The following is a 24,431-nucleotide window of genomic DNA, read 5'->3' as shown; positions in this document are numbered from 1 at the left end:
CCAAGCTGGTTGCAGGCATTATTAAATCAAAGTTAAGTCTCACTGCTCTTAGGCAACATAAGAAGTGTGTGTGTGTGTCTAGCTGAGGTAGGGGGTCGGTTGTTAAGAGTTTAAAAGCGGAAGAGGAGTTTGTGTAGAACCAGTATTGATGTCGGGGAAGCCCACTGGCACTTTCTGTTCAAACATTTGAGAGGACCGACCTGCCCGAGCCGCAGCGCCCGGGTGGCAGGATTCCCGCTCTTCCTGTTTCTCCTGACTTTGAGGAATTTTACGGTGAACAAACTCCCAGCGCTCCTCTCAACACGCCCCACACCTCATCACAGATACCTGCCTCAGCAAAACTAGAGAGAGAGAGAGAGAGAGACCAAGAGAGAGAACTTTCCAGGCATTTGAGGAGTTCCTATCTCTCGTCACCCTTTCTGTGTATCACACTGTTTCTAATATCACAGGTTTCACTCTTTTACGTTAGATATTCTCCCACTAACAGGTGATGAGTGTGAGTCAGTCCTGCCACTACGACTTCTTCCAAACATTTAGGCAGAATGCAATGTGCAATGGGTGTGAAAGAGCTGAAACCAGGAAGAAAACCATCTTTTTGAACCGCATTCAAAGCGAAATCCTTTCAAACTGCTGCCAAAAATCAAGCAGACAGACTTCTCCCTTGTGACTCATGACTCAAAAGCGTGCAATTTCAACAATATTGCTGAAAAATTGGCTGAACTCACGGTGCATTCACTTGCAACTGTTCAGATGTCTTGGTGATAACCAGTTTAGACAGCTACCGTCCGAGGGGTGTAAACCTATAAGCTCAGGGATGCTGAATTCTAAGAGACTTACAGTAGGTGGAAAAGGTTTACAATGCAATGAAAGAAAACAAAAGGCTGTTGGAAGGGTGTCTAGGGTAGAGTGATGGTGCGACACACTTCTAAAACAAGCCACTGTCCCCGCGCCTCTCACAGTGCGCCTGTGGGCACATGTAGCATTAATTGCTGCCTCCACAGAGCCTGCAGACTGCACACACTATCTATTGCTCGCATCAAAGAAACCACACGCTGAACTTTATGAAATTTTTATTCAGTGTGTTCACTTCTCTTCCCTTTTTCCTCTCTTTCTTCCTTTTCCTATTCCCCACCTTGGCCCCCCTCTCCCTTTTTAGCTCCGCCACCAAACAGACAAGAAAGACTTCTCCCTGCCATGTTTTTCGGCTCGACTTCCTTCCTGCCCAGGAGCACTCGAGTATCTCGTTAGTTCTCTCACAGCTAACGTCTCTCCTCTATCTGCCAGGAGCGAAAAACCTGATCGTGAGGGGAAATAAAGGGAAGAAAAGAGAAGAAAGGGGGGACTACATCAAGAAGTTTGGTGGGTGAGATTCTCCGTAGAGCTAGGTGAGAAACTGTAATATCATTTAGCTACAGTAACTACACATACAAGACGCACACAAAGGAAAGAGAGGAGATGAGAGGGTTTTCTCTCCCTGTGGACAATGTACACCGAAGGGCCTGAGTTTCATCATAAACTCAGCACGGATACAAACATGCAAAAACACATTGCATTATCATTGTTGGTGTGATACGGCACAGCCCTGATCTCTAACACATGAACAAAGGTTTGTAGAAAGGTTGTCTTATTTCATTTCTTACTTCACGAACGCACCTTTAGCTCCGTGCCTCATTGTGACAACTGAGCAAATCCAGGGTTGCGATTGATGCACCCTGCACATTACCTCCCTTTTAACTGCTCCCTCTCACACACATGCACACACACATGCACTGTGGTCATCCATCAAAGCAGCGAGTGTTGTTTCTTCCCCCCCACACGTCTCATACACACAGGTATAAATCACAGCGGCTGATTTCTGGGGCCAGGGTTTAAATAATTAAAGAGCTTTAATTTATCAGGATTTAGCACCCCCTAACAGTAGGGCTGACAAAAGAGAATGAGAGATATACTGAGAAAGGAAAAAAAAAAGGTCATTGTACATGAGAAACACATACAAAATTATTACACATTTTACTGGAGAGGAGAAACGAACATCTATAGGGCTAAGTGGCACCGAAGACTACGTGAAAAAGGCATTAAGGTTCTGCTCTAGAGCTACTTGATCTGGGTGTATTGAGTTTTATTTACCTGTTGGTAGAAGACAAATGCAACTGTGTGAGGACTTGCACCACTGTATATATGTTTGATTCGTGACAATTACAAGTCATTGGAAAACAATAACAGACAATGCACATTTTAAGACTTAAAAATGAAAAACATCAAGCATAGTCAAACTGAATTGTCTTGTTACTTCACATGCTGTCAGCAAATAATAACTGTGGATTTTTTCCCCCCAGAACTGTTGGCAGTGATGTTGAGAGGTATGAACGCCAGCAAAACAAACTGGATTTTTTTCTTTTTGTGTGTGTGATGAAGCATCCAAGACACTGGGGTATGAAAAACACACCACAGTAAGTCACATTTAAAAATCTTAAGTAATGTCACGAACTGTCAAAAAGCAAAGTTATGGTCACTCAGTTTAAACTATAACAAATAACCCCACTAAAACCTCTAAAGATCAGTGACATTTTTTATGCTGCATATAAAAAACTAAGCTGGAGAACAACACATTGAGTAAAGCACATTTATAGAATGAAATCTGTGTTGAATTATGTCTTGCGATGGAGCCACGAGGCTGGTGAGTGCCAGTGGCTGTCACAGAGAGCCACAGAACGGTGGGACTCTACTGCCCCCTTATGGCCATACACATGCAAAACAGAACAAAAAAATCTCACCATGAATGATAATCACAGAACTGACTGATTATGACACACTGATGGTCTCCTACTTGCATCTTTTGATTAGCCCTAAGAGTTTTGGAAGTCAGAAACAAGATCTACCAGCAGGCACAAAGACATAAGGGAGAAACATTACAATAAAGCAAACCGCCAACCTCTGGCTTTGTTTAACCCTCATATTATTTATTCTTTCCAGTAGATCTCTGAAAACAGGATGAACACACTCTCTCTCGCACAAACACCCAAAAACAGCATAAAAAAAGACAGAGCTTCCTTCTGCTAATAAACTCAAAAACAACCCCCCTCCCCCTCCTCTTTTGAGAGTAAACATGCAGAGTCACTCTTGAGTAGATTATATTATTGTTAACATTACTTGACCACCCCACTGCGTGAAGTCTGTCATTTGCTGGCAATAGTTAGCCACCTAGTGGTCGAACCCTCTTATAACATCAAGTATTGACGACAGGGAAATTTAATTACAACTTTGGAAGTTTTTGGCTATATGACACCATGTCATCAATGAACAAACAGCTTGAACAAACATAGTAAATATTCAACAAACTATCACGTCTACAGACTCAACTGGGGGGAAGATAAAGAGTTTATCACACCAGAAACACGTTATCACTCCTAAATCAGACAGTACAATATGCTTTTTTTTAACCATATTGCGTGATTTATTTTCTGAATAATTAACCTACAGATCCATAGTAACAATACCAGTCCCTGTGAAACTGATTACCCACAGTAATACAGTACCACCATCCTCATGATAGATGAATGATGTTACAGTGTGTTGTTCTGTCTTCTGAAGACTTCACATCACCATCTCCCCCTCACTTCACTGGATTCTTCCTCTGGTGGATTGTTCTTCACACTTCAGTTGTCCAAAAGGGAGCGCTGTAGAGCCTCCTGGATCATTGTGTGCTCGTCTGTGGAGTAATCCTGTGAAGATGGGGACGTGACAGGAGAAGAAAACAGAAGAAGTAAGTTAACTGATCATTGACATCACAAGAAAAAGAAACTCAAAATAGTGTTTAGGGCTTCAGCTTACAACAAAGGTATCATAGGAGAATGTGTGTCTGATCTTCAGGTGCTGGAAAAAGTCAGCACTCCTGTAGTTTGGGTCTCCCCAAGGCATTGAGGCACAGATGGGGCAAACCTGGGAAGATACATAGTGAAAGTCTAAATCATCAAAAAAACAAATGAAACTTAGCCAAATCCAAACAATGTGCAAAACCTTATATTTAAAAAATAATGACTCTTGAAGTCACAGTCTAGTGTGGATGTCCTACCACTTGTCGTGCGTCACGAGCATGCTGAGAAGTACAATGTTCAACCAGGCCGTCCTGATCGAGGTTCTGGCAGTTGCAGTATGGGCAGGTAAAGGTGAAGCGATTTGGTACTGGACTGTGGGAAAGAAACAGAAACAGGTAGAATTACCACCGCACTGTTGTATGCCTCGACACACCAGTCAAGTTGTGTCGCCAATTCAGTATCTGACCAAGGTATTTTTGCAGAACATTATGATGTCACAGTGAAGTTGACCTTTGACCTTTTGGATAAATAATGACATCATTGTATCCTATTAGACATTTCTGTCAAATTTTGTTGTTAATTAGCACATGAATTCCTGAGTTTTGGCTAAAAACATGTTTTGTGAGGTCACAGTGACCTTGACCTTTGATGTTCAACCACCAAATTTAAATCAGTTTATTGGAGAGTCCAAGTGGACATTTGTGCCAAATTTGGCCCAATCCCAATTCCTATCTTAACCCTCAATCTTAACCCTCAGTCTCAAAAATCCGCACTCCCGCAAAGTGCTAGTGCTGTCCCGATTCTCAGAGTGTTGAGTTGAGGGTCAAGAATAAGGGCTGTATGTCCCTCACTTTTAAGATTTTTCAGGACCACCCTTGGTAGTGAGTGCTGTCCCAGAATCCTTTGTGTATCATCCGCCGAGCCCAGCTGAACCCGGCCAAGTACAGACGATTCAGTCAATACAAGGTGGTGGCGACAAGCGTAAGGAAGCAGAGTTATCAATGTGAGTATTTTCCTCGTTAATAGTTGTTTTAAAATTATGGTAACCATTGCATTATCTTAGTTTAACGTCATTTTATGGACTATAGACCTCTTTGTAGCGTAACACACATATTCTTTTGGCTAGCTAACGAAGCCGGCGCAGGCGCTTGCCCCTGCACGTAACCCCGGTTCTCTGATAACCGAGTATGCTGTCATTCAGTTACAAAAAGTCATTTTTCTCAGTGATAATGTAGTTGTTAAGTTGTTTTGATATACGTTGTGAAATGTTTGCATTGACATTTTTGTAAGATGACCGGATGGTGTCATCTCCTGTAGCCGTAGAGTCTGCAGCTGGTAACGTTACAGCTGCAGGTTAACGTTACTGATCGTATTATCTGGTGACTTTCCGCTGAATAAGTTACGTCGGTTGTTGTGGTACAGGTTATTTAGTTGAATATCAATTTATAACGTTAAACGTTAACGTGGATGAAAGTCACCAGATAACACTTGTATGACTGTGTAAACAGCCTCACCAGTTCTGCTGGATGTTGACTACAGTATTCATTGTGATAATACTTGCAATACTGCATGAAACTAAACTAATAACTTAACGAATATCTGACAGGTAGCCCAAAAAAAAATAAAATAAAAGAAAGTAATGTTGTTATCTCTGTTCCATTTCAGGGCCACCAGACAAAATCACGAGCCCTGATTCATTTCAGGGCCACCAATGAAGACAAGTTTACAAAAAGCAAGCAGGCTCCAAAAAACTATGGGAGTGAGTAATTTGTAACTTGTGAACTGTTCATATTCATAACATAATTCTCAGTCACAACGGCAACTGTTCCCCTAATGATCAAGCATTCTGTTTCAATATGAAATCAGCACAGCTGCAGATGGCAGCAGATTGTTGTTTGGTAACTGTACATTTGTTTTGGAGCTGCCCCTATACTGTCACTTTTTGGAAAGATTTTGTCGAGTATATTCGTTGCAACATGTATGTTCTATTTGTAGTGAGATTGAGGGTTGAGCTTGAGAATTAAGATTGAGGGTTAAAATAGGAATTGGGATTGGGCCTTTGAGGAAATTTCCTCAAGGCGTTCTTAAGATATCACATTCACGAGAATGAGACGGACACAAGGTCACAGGGGCATTGACCTTTGATCTATGACCACCAAATTTTAATCACTTCATCGTTGAGTCCCAGTGGATGTTTGTGCCAAATTTTAAGAAATTCTGAAACAGTGTTCTTAAAATATCGCGTTCATGAGAATGAGATGAACTCAAGGTCACAGTGGCCTTGACCTTAGACCAGCAAAATCAGTTCATCCTTGAGTCAAAATGGACAAATTTAAGATATTACATCCACAAGAATGGGACGTATTTAAAGATGTACGACCGATGGACAACCCAAAAAAATCATGCCTCTAGCCACAGCTTTCACCAGAGTGGAGACATAATAAAATACTTTATACTACTGCCTTGGTGTTTAATCACAGAGATTTGTTTTTCTTTGCTATTAACACTGACATGATATGAGAGAAGATTTCAGCTAAAGTAATAGTTGACTTTTTCTGGTTTTTAAGGCTGCCATTTTCTTTATTAAACCAGCTGTTCTACCTGGCCACTATCTGATTAGTCAACATATCCACAGATAACTGTTTATCAAACATTTCTTGTTTGTGATTATCCCAAAAAAAGCACAAATTAGTCACCACCAATTGTAACATTACTACGGCTGCCCCCTGAAAGTCAAACATTTGAATCAGCAGTAGGAGACCCCCTAAGTTGACTAAGATTCTTCAAGTTGAGAAGTAGTGTTTTGATCCTCAGATTTAGCTGAGGAAGTTTTGATCCTCAGATTTAGCTGCAGAATGAAAGCCCCTCACATTCACGCTGCTCCCAGGTACAGGCAGCTGCAGACCCAGACCCAGGGTGAGCCTGAGAGAAACAGAAGCACCTGCTTGGTGGTAGCCTCTTTATCTTGTACCTTCTGCTTATAAGTGGTGAATTTATAGCAAACAGTGACTAAATATGATACAGACTCTGGCTTTTGTTTGATAACTACTGTAGACAAAGAATGTTGCTGCACATTGCCTAGCCGTCGAAAGTCTAGTTGGCACACGTTAGCTTGGAGGGTTAACTTGACTTGTGTACTATATTACGTGAACATCATCTTCACCCTGTCAACCTGTCGAGCTGTGTTAAAAGTCTTAAACTCTGTATGGAAAAAAGGAAACAGTCTATAATATTTATTTTGAACTTCCAAATCTGACTTAACTGACATAGTTCTGAGTCGAGTGCAGCCTTAATTGTTTTGGCCAGTTTAACTTAAGGCAGCTGTAACAGTTGAAGAATTCATTCCCCATCACTGTACATGCAAGTGTGTGTACAAAGGGATGTGTGATATGCTAAGACAACTGGCCAGACGAACCTAATCACAAGCTATGCAGATGATTTAAATGGAGCATACAAAGTTGTTGTTAAACCAGTTTAAGGTTTGCACTTCCTTGGCCACATCAGACTGGGTGGTAAGGTATTTCCAGTGGAGCTCTAATGTGAAAATCTCTACAGTGATGGTGGTGAAAACAACATTATGCTGTCCTATACAGATTCTACACTAAATGTAAACACAACACTTTTATTTTTGCTCCAATGTTTTTTTTACAGGTATAAGTTGAAGATCCAACACTTTTTTTCATGTAATCAATAAGTCAGATAATCCATCCACCTGACAGGTTTGGTAAATCAAGTTGCTGATTCAACAGCATCATTACTACACAGGTGCACCTTGGGATGGTCACAATAAAAGGCCACTCTAAAATGGGCAGATTGATCAAACAACATGATGCCACAGGTGTGGCAGGTTTTGAGAAAGCGTGCCATTGGCATGCTGACTGCAGGAAGGTCCACCAGAGCTGTTGAACTGGATACTCATTTAACTGCCATAAACTGTCTCCAAAGTGATTTCTGTTAATTTGGCAGTAAATCCAACCGTCCTCCCACATGTATCCACACCAGCTCAGGAGCTCCACATCAAGCGTGTTCACCTGCAAGATCATGTGAGACCAGCAACCTGTATAGCTGATGCAGTAATAGGAATTTCTGCATAAATCGTCAGAAACTGTCTCAAGAAAGCTTGTCTGCATGCTCGTCATCCTCACCGGATAGACCAGGGTCTTGAATTGACAACAGTTTGTCATTGTAACCTACTTGTGCAGTTGTGAGGCTGGTTGGATGTACTGCCAAATTCACAGACACAACACTGGAAACAACTTAATGGTTATGAAATGAACATTCAGTTCATGGACAGCAACTCTGGTGGACATTCCTGCACACAGCATGCCAATGACACGCTCCCTCAAAACTTGGGACATCTGTGGCACTGTGTTGTGCTGCACATTTTAAAGTAGCCTTTCATTGTGAACATCCCAGGGCACACCTGTGCAGTAATTCGTTCATTCATTTTCTGTAACCGCTCGCAGGGTTCCAGCTGACGCTGGGCAAGAGGCAGGGCACACCCTGGACAGGTCACCAGACACATAGAGACAGACAACCATTCACACTCACATTCACACCTACGGCAAATTTAGAGTCACCAATCAACCTGCTTTGGACTGTGGGAGGAAGCTGGAGAACCCGTAGAAAACCCACGCTGACACTGGGAGAACACGCAAACCCCGCACAGAAGGGCTCCCCCACCCTGGGTTCAAACCAGGAACCCTCTTGCTGTGAGGCGACATTGCTAACAATCCACCACCATGCTGCTAACTGTGTAGTAATGATGCTGTTTAATCAGCATTTTGATATGCCACACCTGTCAAGTGGATGGATTGTAAACTAAAAATAAAATGAGAAGTGCAAAATTAACACATATTTTAGCAAATTTGCAACCAAAATTTGAGAGACAGATTTCTATTGAGTTCATAAAAAGTTGTAGAGCTTAAACTTAAACCTGTGAAAAATGGAGAAACATTTTAAGTGTTGCTTTTACATGTTTGTTTAGTTCAGATAAAATTAAGACAGTTAAGACCTATGATGTAAAATACAAGAATTTTCCTTTAAAGTTTTCAGTCTTACAACACAATGCTTCATTGCATTTTTTTTTTTATAGATGTGCTACAGTTATAGAACACTGCAGCTGTCAGTGATGGCATGAAATCTCTCTTTACTGCTCACTACAGTGTTAACTATTCATATGTCTTTATTATCTTCTTTATTATGTCGGTAACAGCAACGCATGGGTCTAACTAATCTGCAGGTTCAGTGATTTGGGTAGGGTTGTGAGAAAAAACTTGCGGGTTTTGCGCGGGCAGCTCATTAAGTGACAAAGCAGATTTCTGAGTACGTCATTAATAACTTACAGAAACACTGTGCAATAGTCCACTTTCCACCTGCTCTTTCTCTCTCTCTGTCTTTCTCAGACAGGAAGCAGCTTTAACATCACTGCTGCTGCGCCCAGGCTTTCCAGTATACTGTTTTTCATCAGGAAAATCTGTTGAAATCCAACATTTAAATCTCTCCGGTCATAATGTCTGGTAAAAATATTTCCCTCTCAGAATATGTAGGCTTAATACCGTGTCCTTACAGCAACCAAGCACCTCTCTGTCCACTCTGAATGTGTTAAATATGGACTTCTGTTAGATCAAATACACAAGGCGCTGTACCTATCAGCTGTGCTCTCATTTAAACAAACCACATAGGGTGTCAGCTGTGCGCTCAAGCTTATACTTAAGACAATACCACTCCAACGATGGGTAAGTACTTACTATCTTCCTATGTTTTTATTGTGATATTCACAGGAAATGACACAATAAATCCAACAGCAAATAGGCTGTTATTGGCAATGGTCATTTACCAGACACTTTCAGCTCCAGTTTCTCCGGTCAGGTTCGGGTCATTCATTAATGCATGTGTTTGGTGTAAGAGCAGGGCGGATTGGCTCTCAAAACGGGCTGAGTTAGTGAGGGTTTTAAAAAAACCCTGACCCACACATCACTAGTGAGTAACAACGAATGAGTGTGTGATTTCAGACACTATTGCCCTCTATCTCACCTGATGATGGCAGGCTGGCTCTGGGCAGTGGTCCTCACTCCCTCCTCGATGTATTCCTGGTATTTTGAGCAGGCAGCTGTGTGGCTTCTCATCTGAGAAAGGCCAACCTGAATAGTGAGATAACACACATCAGTAAATGCTAGTGCACAACCACAATTATATAACTGTTCTGAAAATTTTAAAATTTCAATTGTGCTGTAGTCTCAACATAAAGTCTGAAGTCTAGACTCAGTGTCTGATTAAGTTTGTGCATATGTAGTTATGATATGATACTGTAGTGATCTGTCTGAACCAGAGGTGTTAAACTCATTTTTGTTCAAGGGCCACATACAGCTCAATTTGATCTCAAGTGGGCCGGCCCACATGCCCACAGCATGATAACCTATAAATATCAACCCCTTCAAATTTTTCTGTCACTCTGAAAACGTTCATCCATTTACCAAACACAGAAGAAAGATAAATTTTGTGCAAATTCATCAGTATGTCTCAGCTTTTCCACATTCAGTCCGACCACTACTCACTTTCATTACATGCAACTAAAGTGGAAGCTATTGAAGAAGCAGTTTAAGTCATCACCTGCCTTACAAACTATTTACAATCTGAAGTTTTGTCAGAGCCTCAGCAGCAGGATTCCACTAATATTGTTCTAAGACGGACGTCTGATCCAGACTCTTGTACTGAAGCTGCTGGTTGACAATATTTTGCACAATGTTCAATATCTTTAAATATGACCATAGAAAGGATGTATTGTTATTTCAGAGAGCTGAATTCTGGTCAGAGTGGAAAAGCCTCTGAGGCAGCATTTTACATGAAGTATCTGCTTACTGTTTAAACAGCTCCTGAAACTTCTCAGCCTTCACATGTACATCAACATTAGGTATGCAAAGTCATCTAGAGAGCTGGATTGGACCCTTTGGCGGGCTAGTTCCGGCCCCCGTTCTGGCCGCATGTTTGACACCCTTGAGGCCTGTACTACGAAGCAGGCATTGAAGTTAGCGAGGTAACTTCAGGGTTATTTCTGGTTTTCAGTACTAAAAAGCTGGTTCCGTGGCAACTTGAGGAGCTCCGGAGCAGGTTAACTTCAGAGTATCGGATCACAGGCTGTCAACATCCTGACCTCTGACCAATCAGAGCACTGACAAAAAGAGTATCCATGAACGAAAGTCCGGAGCGACAGCTAAAGAAGAGGAGCCTATATGCTGTTAAAGGTCAGTAGAATCACTTCATTGTTTCAGGGCTCTGTTTCCACTGGTTTTAAAACAGAGCTTTCAACGAACAGTGAGATTGTTTACACACAAGAACACATGGTTTTAGCACTATTTGAAATTATGCAAAGTTTATTTTAGTCAGCAGTGACAGTGCTGCTACTTTTACAGTCTGATTCCATCACTGCAGCTCAGAATAACACGAGACACCTACATGATGAGAACTAGGATAAAACAGATAATATTTTGTTAGTAAAATAATCCACACACTGTTAATCGGCTCCGGTTATTGTAAATGGCACATTTCAGTCAGATAGACGTCCTCAGTCATTAACTACTTTTTCATCTTTTACTTCAGTAGCAGTCTGGCATCACTTTAAAGTATTTTATGTGACATATTCAGAGTAGTTTCATCATCATCCAACTAAATAGCAAAAAATACTCTGTACTAATGTCACATAGACCCATAGCTCAGTGATACCTGCACATAATGTAAGTCTCAGATGACGGTGAATTTCTGGATAGTGTTTTTAATGTTTCTAGATTTTCCATTTTAAGATTACAGACTGTTGTTTACATCCCACACCACTGACATGTTACTGTCTCAGAGTGCTAGATACTTTCAGTACTGTTTCATCTCATATGATATGAAGCAGCTTACTTCGTTCGTGGTTTGCCTCTTTCACACGAACGCGCTTGTGGCTGGATAGGAAAACAGAGCTGACTGAACTAGTTGATAACCAGCTTTGTAGTACTTGTTAACCAGACAGCTAATGTTAGGGTTGATCAAACCAGATAATGAGAAGATATGCTAGGTAAGTTGAACTGGCTTCGTCGTACAGGCCTTGGGTCTAAACCCTTGCATGCCTTATGTTAGCTTTTAAACTGTAATAAAACATACCTGCACTCCACATCCTTTGCAAGCAGCCACAGATGATTGGATGACGGCCTCGAGCTCAGCAGCTTTAGTCCAGTGGCCCAGCCCAGCCCTACATACAGCACAAACAGGCTTCTGTGGACGCAAACACTCCTGCAAACAACTCTGGCAGAACCTGAAAGAGACGGGTGAGGAAATGTAAAGGTATGGGAAACGAGACAGAAACTGTGATCAATCGTTATTTGGCCTCTGGTATCTAGAAGGAGAAGCTGTTTACACATGTTCATACTATTTATAGGCTGCCACCAAAATAAACTATCAAAAAACCAGATGCTGTCATTTGCCGGAAGATCCCTGTAAAGCTCCGAACTAGATCTTCCTGTAAATCCGATGGAAAATCCCCACCTCAAGAGGGCGCAGGGACTTGTAGTCCTTTAAAGTGGTTATATGGGTCCAAGCAATGGATCTGTAAACTACATCTCCCAGGTGAGGCCGCCTCTTTGATGTAAACAAAACTGAAACTGATTTACCAAGCTGGCAATGGTTTTGCCGAATATCCAAGTAAGCAACAAAGAAATACACGGTCAAAACAACAGCAGGCACACGCGTGGTCGATGTTTTAGGACTCTGGTGGCACGACATGGTTAAAAACAAGCCTTTCCCCTCATTATTTTCACCCCGAACCGTTGCATCGCTGGTGGCAGACGTGGGTTGGGGGGTGAACAGTCGAAAAATAGGGCATAATACTCACGTATGGCCGCATTGTGTTGTGACGGGACTCTCGAAAATCTCGAGACAAACTGGACAAACGAATTCTGACACGTCGCCGCTCCCGTCAGAGATGTTTTTCTTCTGCTGTGTTGCACTAAGCCCTCCGAGCATCGCCATTTCTTTTCTTCACTGAGTCAGTCCCCCACCAACCGTCCTCGTAATGACGTCATCAGCTCCTGCGAGGGCGGAGTTATCTCAGAGCACAACACATGATAAGTTATTGTATTAAAACTGAGGACAAACAATTTAATTTAATTTAAATTTGCAATTTGTTTTTTTTTTCGATTAATCCACAAAATGCTTTTGTGCATGTAAAAGTAAAAAAAAATACCTCAAAATTATATCGTGACATATCATGTCTTGTCCAAACCTAATGTTATACAACACATAAATTCAGCAAATCATTACATTGGAAAAACTGGAAAATGTTTGATTTATTGCTTAAATAAAATAACAAAATAGTACGATTTATATTTAACTATTGTTTATTAAAAATATTGTGTATGGACTTGGAGTAGCCTATAAATGCATTCAAAGAAAGGTACACATAATGTCAAAATCAAAAAGGCGTTACGTTTTACCAGTGTTGGGAAAGTTACTTTTGAAATTTAATTGTTACCCTTTTAAAAATGTAATATGTAATGTAACTATCTTAATTACTTCATTAAAGTAATGTAACCTATTGCACTTGATTACTTTTTGATGACTTCCTTAACACGTGATAACATTTTTAAGATACTGTATTAAAACTGTGGACAACCATTTAACTGAGGGGAAGACAAGTTAATTAGGGCTGCAATTACTTTTTTTTTTAATTGATTTATCTGTTGTTGTTGTTGTTGTTGTTGTTTTTCAATTAATCCTCAAAATGCTAAATGTAAATGTAAAAAGTAAAAAACAAAAACAAAAAAAAACACCATAAAATGATATCTTGAAATATCATATAACTCATGAAATCAGCAAATCCTCACACCGGAAAAGCTGGAACAGGAAAATGTTTGACTCTATTGCTTAAATGACTTCAACTTTATGGATTCTCAAAATAGTAGGATTTAAATTAAACTATTGTTTAGTGAAAATATTGTATGGACTTGGAGTATAAATGCATTCAAAGAAAGGTAAACATGATGTCAAAAACAAAAAGGTGTCACTTGTTACCAGTGTTGGGAAGGTTACTGTTGAAATGTAATCGTTACCCAGTTAAAAATGCATTATGTAATGTAACTATTTTAATTATGCCATTAAAGTAATTCAGCTTATTGTATTTGATTACTTTTTGATTACTTCCCTAACACATGTTTATACTGGGCAATAACGCTAGAAAATTAATGTTTTATTCTACAGTTGAAGTAGAGTAGTAGAGTTCAGATGTATAAAGGTGAGTTTAGTTTATTCTCAGGGCTGTCATGTTATTCTACATGTAAACGTTTCACTAAAAATATTCAGATGTAACCCTTTTGTAATCACATACATTTGCTTAGTAACTGATTTAATTGCATATTTTTCTCAATAACTGTAACTGATAACAATTACATTTATTTTTTATTTAATTACATGTAACTAGTTACTCCCAATTACTGCTTATTGCAAAAATAGTTTCTCTATTCTGTTATTTACTGGACGTTATTGTCGTTGGATTTATATTAACCTGTAGAAATTGTAGCTAAAGAAAATTAATTAATCTGCGCATACACGTGCCGCTGAATGGACGACAGACTGCGCGCGTGAGCACATATATCGCCCTAAAAACACTGTACCATTGATAACTCACACACATTGAACACTGACGGTGATGTAGTCGGTGGGCTCTGCATCCCTCCCTCCTCCTCCTCCTCCTCCTCCGGCTCCTCTCAAACAGCACGTGGGCCCCTGATGCTGATGAACTGTCGGAACCGAGCGCATGCGCGTTGCGATGATGGGAATTTCCAACAGCTGAGGAGGCGTAGCTAGCCACGGCTAGCACTTGTTAAAGGTAAGATGTGTTGGCGGTGGTGTTAAGAAAACGGCGTGGTCTCTTAGCTGAAGCAGAATTAGACCTGGTCGCACTAGAGTCGTGTCACAATGACGGTATATGTTCAGGAAATGATCTCTAATATGCCAAAGATTTCTATCTAGCGATAGACCGCCCTGCCAGCTAGAGCAATTGTTAGCTAGCCAGCTGCGCTGAAATGGGCGTTCACTGCTTAGCCTGGACTCAGTTGGGGGCCCATGTCAGTGACAGCAGCGGGGTTTAAGGGTTTGAGATTCACGGAGAATTGACGTATATGCTGTCCTCAGGGCGTATGTCTTATTATCAGCATTGGTCGTGACGGAGCGATTCTGTAACAGGTGATGCGCAATAGTAATGGTGATGTTGTTAGCTAAGGCATGCTGCTTGCTAGCTCGCTAAACGGGTGCTCGCTAAGGTTGGTGTGTGTGAGGTAACTGGAATAGTCGGCCAGCTTGCTTGGGAACGAGGAACAGAACCACTCAAGTGCTGTGCTGTAAGTTTCACGGCAGATTTTAGTCTTACAAATATCCACATTAGCACATGCGCATGTCTTATATAGCGCCAGTAATGTGAGCGAGCTGAAGCTAAATGCAGGCTAACATGGTTTATACGCATGTTGTACCGCTGGCTCACACATTCACTGGCGCAAACAGGCGCGCAAGACAAAAGGAATATGTCTGTTAAAAGTGAGTCCACGTCCTGGTTCTGCACACTGTATTTCCTGTAGTCTTTCACTTGTTTACGTACATCGTGATAATGATCTGTCAGTCCAACCTATTTGCTATACAACCGACATAGAGTAGCCCACTTCATAGCACAGGCACTGTTTCTCAAAATAGTGATGCTTATTCTCCCCTTCTCTTGTCTGAATCATTATATTTTAAAAATACTCTTCTTGATGATCATTACAAATGTACATTCGTGTGGACTGAACTAACACTGTAGATATGTGACCCAAGTTTCCTTCTTTATTTGTGTGTGTCAGGATGAGAGATCTCCATTTTCATAAAGCTTTCCTGTGTCATTACAGCTCGGAGACGGCTCAGAAAAATCACACGATCATGAACATGTCATCATGATAAGTGACCTTGAACTCTGCACATGCTGAAACCAATGAGTGGAAAAGATACATCTCTGCAGTGACCGAGCGTGAAGCAAAAGCTCCTTCTGACCTCATCTTGCACGACATAGGCCTGTTTGTCTTGAAACAAGTCAGGCTTTGAGCCAATACCAGAGATGCCCGTGAGAAGGCATCCCTACAGGCTGCCGCCTAGCTATGCCAACTGAAAGCACCAGACAACTGCATCTCTTGTTTAAAAGGATGTACTGCTGATTGGATGCAAAATCTCATTCCTCTTCCACCTCTCCAAAACATTATTCACGTTGAGTGTGTGCCAGCGTGTACAGTGAATTATGGTGACCAAAAATGGTGCTTGAATGTGGCATCCTGGTGCAGAGTATGCTAAAAGGGGTGAGGCTCTCTCAGAAAAGTATAACAGCCGACTGATAGTCTGCTGCCGATAATGGATGCCAAGTTAAAAGAGGACCTGTTTCGAAGGTATGTGACGGCACTGGAGAGGCGTCTGGAGGATGGAGAGGAACACACAGGGATTGGAACTGCACCAGAGGGGGACAGAGGGAGACACAAGGACAGTGAGGCCCTACTCTCCACAGCCACAGCTCTGCTAGGAGCCTACCAGCCAGATCCAGGACAGCGTTTCCGGATGGTGCGCTTCTATGAAGTGGTGGAGAATTCTCTCCGCTGCCAGAGAGGGGGCAACATCAAGAGCTTGGAGAGAGCCTTCCACACACTGGAAACCATCTGCACCAACCTCCTGCTCTTCCCCTGGAAGAAGGAGTTCAGATGTATAAAGGTGAGTTTAGCATATTCTCAGGGTGGTCATGTTATTCTAACTTATAGCTGTGTTTACAGCCGAAACCCAAATGTTCATCTTGACAGAATAAGCCATCAGCCTCCAATATCAGTTTTTTCCAGAGTGTTTATTCACTATAGAATCCCCAATCTCTGTGTAAGCAGTTTCAAAATGAGTATTCAAGTGAATACCTTAACTACACAGCCACTTTCAGAGGAAATATTATTTTTGTTTCTTTGATTTAATTTGTTGAAGTTTGGAGTGCAGCTTTTAGATTTGAATAAAAACAAGTGTCTCATGCACAGGCAGAAAGAGACAGGTTATCCTACTGTGAATTATCACTTCAAAGATCCACCACAGAGTCCACCAAATGTTTTCCATGCTAGTTTGTACAGACAGTATACATTAATATCTTTTATGACATCGATGTGGAAACAAGCTTTTGTCACATCTTAGTGCCTCTATTGTTGTAGGTGTGCCACTCATCACAACTGCAGGGATCTTTGAGCAATTATATATATAGTAAAGGCAATACAGTGTAAATGTAATGTCAGTTCTTTGTCTACATTGTTGACCAGTATCTGATACCTGACTGTTATAAAGGATACAGTAACATAAGTCTACCCAACATCAGCAACTGACTCATTAACTTATTTATTGTTTAGTTTGAGTATTTATTGTCCACTTATAACACCATGCAGTTTATTTTAACCTTTTTTTGTATTTATATATTTTTTACACCACATAGTTTTTATGTGTAAACCAAAATTGAAAATACTGGATCTGAACCCGCTACTCTCTCTACATTGCTTGTCCTGTATTCAAACTCTACTTTCAAACATCTGTACATGAGGTAATATTTGCTAATGCTGTTAAAAGTGTTAAATCTGTAATGTTGGTAAACTCAGTAGCTAAATCAACCTATACTTTGACCTACAAGCTATCAGAGGAAAGCATGTAGATATTAGCTTTCTTATGCAAGACAATTTCAATTGACTGACACTAATGCTAATTAACCCATTTCTCTTTTAGACCTTCACTGGCCCATATGTGTACCATCTGCAGTCTGCCATTTCTGATGCTGAACTCCGAACTCTAATGCGCACCATCGGCTACGCCTGTGACCATGACTCGCAGTTCCATTTGCAGGAGCACCCAGGAGGCGCAAATCATCTCCGGCAGTTGGCATTTGAACTCTTCCTGGCCCAGGCAGAGTGTCGTCTTCTGGGAGAGGTAGTGGCTCTGGCCCGTGGTTCGGCCTCAGAGCTGGAGGCCCTGGAGCTCCGCAGAGGTTGCAGAGATGATGCAGCTGGCTGTGCCGAGGCACTCCGCAGACGCGACAGCCTTGGGGCGGATATGGCTCGGCTGTCTGTGCGGCCGGTGGATATAGAGAGGCCTCATGCCCACCACCTGAGGCGAGGAAGCCGACCGTCTAAGTCTGTGGATGTTACAGATGGGGCTGGTCACTGGCACGCAGCGGTTACTAAGCCTGTCTTGAAGGCCTCATTGAGTCTGCGGAAGGAGCCTCTGTTTGTGGATGCGGAAGAGGATATGAAGGACGAAATCATCAGGCCCAGCACCTCAGCATCTCTCTTCTCTGTGGCAGCTCCACCTTCCTACAGCCCTGTTGCAGATTTCTTCCCAATTCAGTCACCTCCCCCTGCTGATGCTTACACATCCTACCACCTGTCCTCTTTGGATGAGATTGACCTGTACACAGAGAGGGGTGTTGGGACGGGAGGAAGGCAGACCCCCTCTCGACCTCCATCCAGAGAGCCTCGGGATGCAAGGGATGCATGGCTGCTAAAAGCTCATGGTAGTGTGAAGTGTCAGGGCTGTGGGCTGGGCTGCTCCTCTATGGCCTCCTGCCAGAGGTGTGACATGATCCTCTGTGCTGCCTGTCACGATGTGGACCCCTCCCCTTGCTGTGGCCTCCAAGACTACCACCCCAAATCCCCACGACCCCTTGATGGATACATTCCTGTCAAGGAAAAGCTCTCTGTCTACTCAAATACTCACTCCCACTCCCATCTCCATCCGCACCCCCTGACACTGACCCACTCACACTCTCACCCCCACCCTCATCCCCAGATGGTGGAGAAACCCCTCATGTCCACTAAGCTGTTTGCAAGCAAATCTGTTGCCTTGACAACGCCAAAGGGAGGCAGCAGTGAGCGACTAAGCATGGGTGGATCGCGATGCGGGTTTTGCAACAAGCCAGGGGCATCACACACCTGTGTGAACTGCTCTAAGGTGTCATGTGACTCGTGCATGGGCTTGTATGCAAAGGATATTTGCACGCGAAAGAATCCCCAGCACAGCTTTGTGCCCAACCATCAGCTTAACTTCAAATCCGGCACCATATCTCACCTGGTGTACCGATGAATCAGGCAGACAGAATACGTTTCTCCCTTCTAGTCCTTTCCCTCAACCCGCTGCATAGTCTTGCACTATTGCTTTAGCTCTGTTCCCGTTTAAACAGCTCATTCACTAGCTTCCCCTTTATCTGATGGTCTTTTGCTCTCTAACCCTCTCTTGAACTTTGTACATTTTCTCTTACTGTCAGTAGGGCCCTGGAATGCACATGCCACAGAGAGCCATATCGTCTGCCCATCTCTCTGCCTTGTACAAGTTCAGGCCTTTATCTATTTCTTCTTCCTTTTACCTTGCTACCTGCTCTTGAGTAGTCATGTGATGTTGTAGCGCTTCCCCAATTCCTCAAATTTTGTCCTCCTCAAAAGGGAAACTGGAGAAAAGGGAGTTTAATTCCTTCTCATTTTGAATGAATTCCGTCCAAATGAACATATATACTTTACCTAACTTCTCAGCTAAAAATTCCTCTAATATATATAAATATATATATATATATATATATACAGTATATATGTGTGTGTGAGAGAGAGAGTGTGGGTGTGTGCGCGCGCGTGTGTGTCTAGAGAAGACCTCTGAGCTTGCATTGTGACACAGGAGATCTTTTTAAACTTGAAGAATAGTAGGGAAAAACAGAGAAAACATACACTGGAAGTCAATAAGTCAATAGTATATATTTTTAATCTCTATTCTCTAGAACAATGTGAGACTGTTAAATGGGCATGAGGTCTGGCATTGGGATTTTTGGGGTATAAAGTTATGTTTGTGGGTGCGGGGTGGGATATATCTCAAAGAGACATATTGAGACAATGGTCAGATGCCATATATTCTATTTAAAAGATTATGCCTTGTAAATTAACCCTCAATTGTTTCTGGTTATGTGACTGAGGTTTCAATGCTGCTGTTGACTTGAGACATTGAAGATGTGTGGCGTTAACTTCTTTCTGGTAAATAGCCTGTTGAGTTGTGTCAGTTCCAAGTCCCCCCCACCCCCCCCCCCACCCCTCCTCCTCGTTCCCTTTCATTACACTCCTTAAGCCGCCATAGTCCATGATGTTGTAGTTCACCCTTACCAGATCAGTCATTCCCTGTCAGTCTCAGGTGGCGTCACAGGAAGTCTCACGCTGGGCCACAAATCAAGTGATAACGGTTCTCTGACAGTGTGTGAGCCTATCGATCGATCTTAGACAGTATGAAAGTGTATACTCTGACACGGTTTCTGTCTACCTCAAATGGCTTCAGCTTGTACACCTAGTTTGACATTGTGGTTTCAAACTAGCCCGACTGGTGTTTTAGCTGAATAGAAAACATCTCCTCTTACAATGATCTGATTTAGTCACTTTTAAAGGTTAGCAGAGGTTAATCATTTAACGAGATAATCCCGGGCTTTGTCATCTGAACGACGGAACAAGGTTTTCTGTCTGGTAGCTGTTTACAGTGTCTGTATGCGCAGGATGTGGACACAAAAACATGAACACCTGTGGATTATAAATCAATTCAATACAATGGCACTGTTGTGAAGCTCAAACTGTAAAGGATGTTTGAAACGGTCAGAAAGGTGCTGATAGTTTCATGGCAATTACTGAACCTGGAAGTTGTGGTAGAGTACTGGATTGCACTGCAAAGTAAAGCTAAATTCACACTACATGACTTTCAAAATTCTCAGAGCGCCATACTGTTCACACTACATAACTTGCTGTCCTGTAATCAGCAGTCTTGAAGTCATTATGCTTTTCACATTATATGGGGGTCACACACTACAAGATATTTCACTAGGAGAAATCCCCAATGAGTGTCATGGGTCGACCCACAACCTGGGGTTGGTGGGATGCTTACTCAAACTATCAAAGTCAAAAAGTGGCAAAATCCCTGACAGGTTGAGATATTTAGGGTGCTAGATATCTGGTAAGCATCTGCGGCGCATCGACGGTTCACGCATACAATGAGCGCCGAGCCAACGCTGATTTGCTTATGATCTGGGGCTTTTGTTGGAGAGCTCCAAAAACCTGTCAGTGAGCCAAAAATCAGGGATAAAGTCGTGTAGTGTGAACGAGTCATTAGTCGTCTCTGTTTTTTCACCATTGACAAAAGACAGAAACCACTTATAATATGTTGCAGTTCAGTACAACACCCCCTCAGACTGTGGGCTCACAGAGATGAACAGATGCCTTTCTGATACAAAGTTAATCACATTTAAGATAAGAAAAGACTTAATTAATCCCATATTGGGAAATTGACGCATTACAGCAGCTTAACAGTCAGAAGCAAGAAAAAAAGAAAGCGATATGCAAGTTAGATCAAATTAAAAAGTAAAATACAAAATCTATGTCCACCATTCATAGTTGCAATATAGTTATTGTTGCTATTTATTACATGGCGATTGCACTATACTGTCACAGGGATTCATGTTGTGTCTACCTGCTTGTACAGCGCAGTTTTCGCCAATGTGTAAAGTTACTTTTTTAAGACCCTGACAGCCCTCTTTAAGGCCCTTGATTTGGAGTGATTTGGTGCATGAGGTTAGCTGGCGTTTCCTCAAGCAAGCCACTGCCATTTGCTGTGGACATTTCATTAAACTCATTTATAGATATACTTTAAAGGGCTGGGGTTGTCGTGGGTAAGTAAACTCTGCTAACATGTAAACCATCATAAATTTAGATGGTACCTTTAGTGATTAGGCTCCGATTCTCCATGTAAGATGCTGTATATTGCAGCTGATAGTCACCAAGGGCTAATTTTAAATCACATTTCATATTATGTAAAAGTCTGGGTTATTTTGACCGAGCGTTGAGGCAACACAAGCCTTCACGTTCTGTCAGGAATAACCTCTAAATGCCTTAAGCTCATTTATATGTCTTATCAAGTACTTTGAGTTTTGTTGTCATTGACATTGTTTCATGTCTTACCAGCCTGTAGGTTAAACATTAACACGGTTTTGCCAGCTACATGTACTAAATACATAGCTTGATCTGTGACAACTAAGGACGGAGTTCAGAGTGATTCAGAAATACAGACGACTATGGATTAACTACAACACAGGGTGTGTAAGACGGAGCGTATTGAACCATGCATATTAACAGAGTTATGCAGCAACTCGCACATTGTAGACCAATATATACACTATGTTCTTACAGGGGTTGATGTCTGTAATAGTAACCATGTTTTGCCTGGAAGGAATTTTGTTTTGCTTACAGATATTACCTGAACACACGCTTGGTTACAGGGAATGATGTCTGATCTCATGCTTCTGTTCATTCCTTCCCTTTAAAATTTTTTTTTTTGTCTTTGTCATGTTAAATAACATAAAGAAGGGATCTTTTGATACCGTTTGCATGTAGCTTAAGGATTCTGTAAGAGATGTTCTTGGGTCAACGTTAGCTAATCACAGAAGTCTTGATTGACCTTAGGGGAGGTGTGCAATCGTTCTGTTTTTCATTGAATGAAGCCTTTCGAAATACTTTGAATATTTATCATAGATATATTTCCATTGAGTCTGTTCATCGCAAATCATACCAGCAACTAAGATGACTTTCCGAAGTATTGAGCCATGTTGCAAGAGTGATCATATTGCCAAATGAAGAACAAATATTGGAGTAGAAAACAAAATCCTGTCGCTCGCCCAGATGTACAGTTAATGTAACATAAATCTGTGGTTCTGCTAAAGTTAAGTGTCTGTAGATGTTGGCCTTTTAAAGAAGCCTAGAAAGAGAATCATCAACATAGACACCTACTCGCACACCATGGGACGTGGATTTGACTCGGATCAGCTGACTGATCATTTGTGTAGGTCACTACAAAGGGCTAAACAGTCTTCAGGGCTGCTGCTAAGTTTGTGGGCACTGTTTTAATCTTTTAGAGAACAACTGACTTGTCGTAGGCGAATATCTAACGTGGAGCTCACTTTACATTCATCAGTGGATGTGAATAACTGATGTTGGGAAGAAAAGAAAACAAAAGAGCTATTTTTATTTAGTGTCATGGAATACATTGAGCCATTTGAACATGATTGGTTTAACCCACACCAGACACACTCAAGTCATTGTGGAAGTCAATACTCCCTTTACCTCTTTGTGTGGTTATCTTACTGATGTTAACAGTGGTGTTGTAGTTAGGCAGCCCCTTTACCATTCCCTATTTCCCTAACCCTTTCTTGGCATGCTCTGTACAAGGCCCAAACCCATACCTCTTCTCCCTCTTCTCCCACTGTCTCCCCTCTCTCCCCCTCCCCCCCTCCACCTTGGCACTGAGGATCATTGCACAATGTCTATGTGAAGGGGTATGGACCTTACGATCAATATGTGGGCATACATGGGGGTGGAAAGGGAAAATAGCCAAAATTGTTAATCGGTAAAAATATATATATACATACATATATATATTGAAACGTAAATGAGATTTTATAAAATAATTTAAAGAATAAAATTCTGAAAAAAAAAAAAAAAAATTCTGCCTTGAGTTTTTGAGTGATTTCAGCTTGGTATGTTGCGTTGTTGAGCTGTTGACTTATGTGTGGGAAAAATCAATATTAAACTAGTGATTCATTTAGTACTGTTCTCCATCTAATATCTTCATTAAGTGTTTCCAATTTCCCCCTGGGGATCGATGAAGTATTCAGAGTCTGAGTCTGAATTCAAAGAGCTTTTGTGTCTCTGACAGTAACTAACATACTTATTTATCACAAGCCTGTTTCCCCTATCTTCCATGCTGTTACTTTGATATGTTCTATCTGTCCGTTTTCAACTCTCCTGTATAACTCTCACTTTGCACCGGCATATGTTGAGCTTCCAGACTGCCCAGTTCTGCATGGGTTGGTTTTCCCTATTTGACCAGCAGGTGGTGATAAATACCCATATATGGAGAGACTGAGGCTGCATGAAGTGCACCAACAAATACTTTTTAACTTAAAATATATGTGTTTAAGAGTAGGATTTTACTGGATTCAAGTCCTTAGTTGGGTCTACATTAGTATTATATCCATATGAGTTATTTTTATGAGCAACTGTTTGCTGTTAAATAAAATTAATTTTTTTTTACCCATCATCTGATATGGAAATCTAAGCAAAGGCAACAACAGAGTAAAATAATAATAATAATGCATTTTATTTAGGTGTCTTTCAGAGTACTCAAGGACACCTTACAAGACAGTTTAAAAAAACAAAAACAATTCAGCAATATACAATAAAAGTTGTTCAAATGACTACGCAAAATCTTAATTACAAATATTAGGTATAAAATCGTAGTGCAAGACTCAATGTGTGTGTCACCATTAAATCAGACCGAATATGCCGTCTTGAAAAGGTGAGTTTTCAGACAGGGTTTGAAAGTTGAAAGGGAGTCAATATTGCGAGGGTCGTGGGGGAGAGAGTCCCAGAGGTGGGGAGCAGAACGGCTGAAGGCTCTAGAACCAATGGTAGCCAAATGGTCAGATGGTGATGTGAGTTGGATTGCAGAAGAGGATCTAAGGGTGTTTTCACATTTAGTCCTTTTTAAACA

At 41.5% G+C, this 24,431-nt stretch overlaps 2 protein-coding genes across 5 annotated transcripts; one reads left to right on the top strand and one right to left on the bottom strand.

The window, feature by feature from the left end:
- Window positions 1-1,867: 1,867 nt before the first annotated feature.
- On the bottom strand, window positions 1,868-12,870 carry rnf114 (ring finger protein 114). The gene is made up of 6 exons (XM_033629832.2): window positions 12,685-12,870; window positions 11,958-12,108; window positions 9,852-9,958; window positions 4,073-4,187; window positions 3,832-3,939; window positions 1,868-3,722 (listed from the first exon to the last, which is right to left on the bottom strand). The coding sequence occupies exons 1-6, from the start codon at window positions 12,819-12,821 to the stop codon at window positions 3,657-3,659; spliced, it is 684 nt and encodes a 227-aa protein (XP_033485723.1). The 5' UTR covers window positions 12,822-12,870; the 3' UTR covers window positions 1,868-3,656.
- A 1,697-nt stretch (window positions 12,871-14,567) lies between these two features.
- Window positions 14,568-23,483, top strand: spata2 (spermatogenesis associated 2). 4 transcript variants are annotated; one of them, XM_033629612.2, is made up of 3 exons: window positions 14,568-14,676; window positions 15,725-16,568; window positions 17,601-23,483. In XM_033629612.2, exons 2-3 carry the CDS (start codon window positions 16,218-16,220, stop codon window positions 18,951-18,953), a joined length of 1,704 nt encoding a protein of 567 aa, XP_033485503.1. In that variant the 5' UTR covers window positions 14,568-14,676; window positions 15,725-16,217; the 3' UTR covers window positions 18,954-23,483. The 4 variants fall into 4 exon arrangements, with proteins under 4 accessions (XP_033485503.1, XP_078026085.1, XP_033485504.1 ...); XM_078169959.1 differs by lacking the exon at window positions 14,568-14,676 and adding an exon at window positions 14,687-15,032; XM_033629613.2 differs by lacking the exon at window positions 14,568-14,676 and adding an exon at window positions 14,687-15,187.
- Window positions 23,484-24,431: the final 948 nt, after the last annotated feature.

Source organism: Epinephelus lanceolatus, chromosome 8, assembly GCF_041903045.1.
Source record: "Epinephelus lanceolatus isolate andai-2023 chromosome 8, ASM4190304v1, whole genome shotgun sequence".
Taxonomy (NCBI): Eukaryota; Metazoa; Chordata; class Actinopteri; order Perciformes; family Serranidae; genus Epinephelus; species Epinephelus lanceolatus.
The sequence above is the reverse complement of the archived record's forward strand: the minus strand, read 5'-3'. Positions and strand labels throughout refer to the sequence as shown.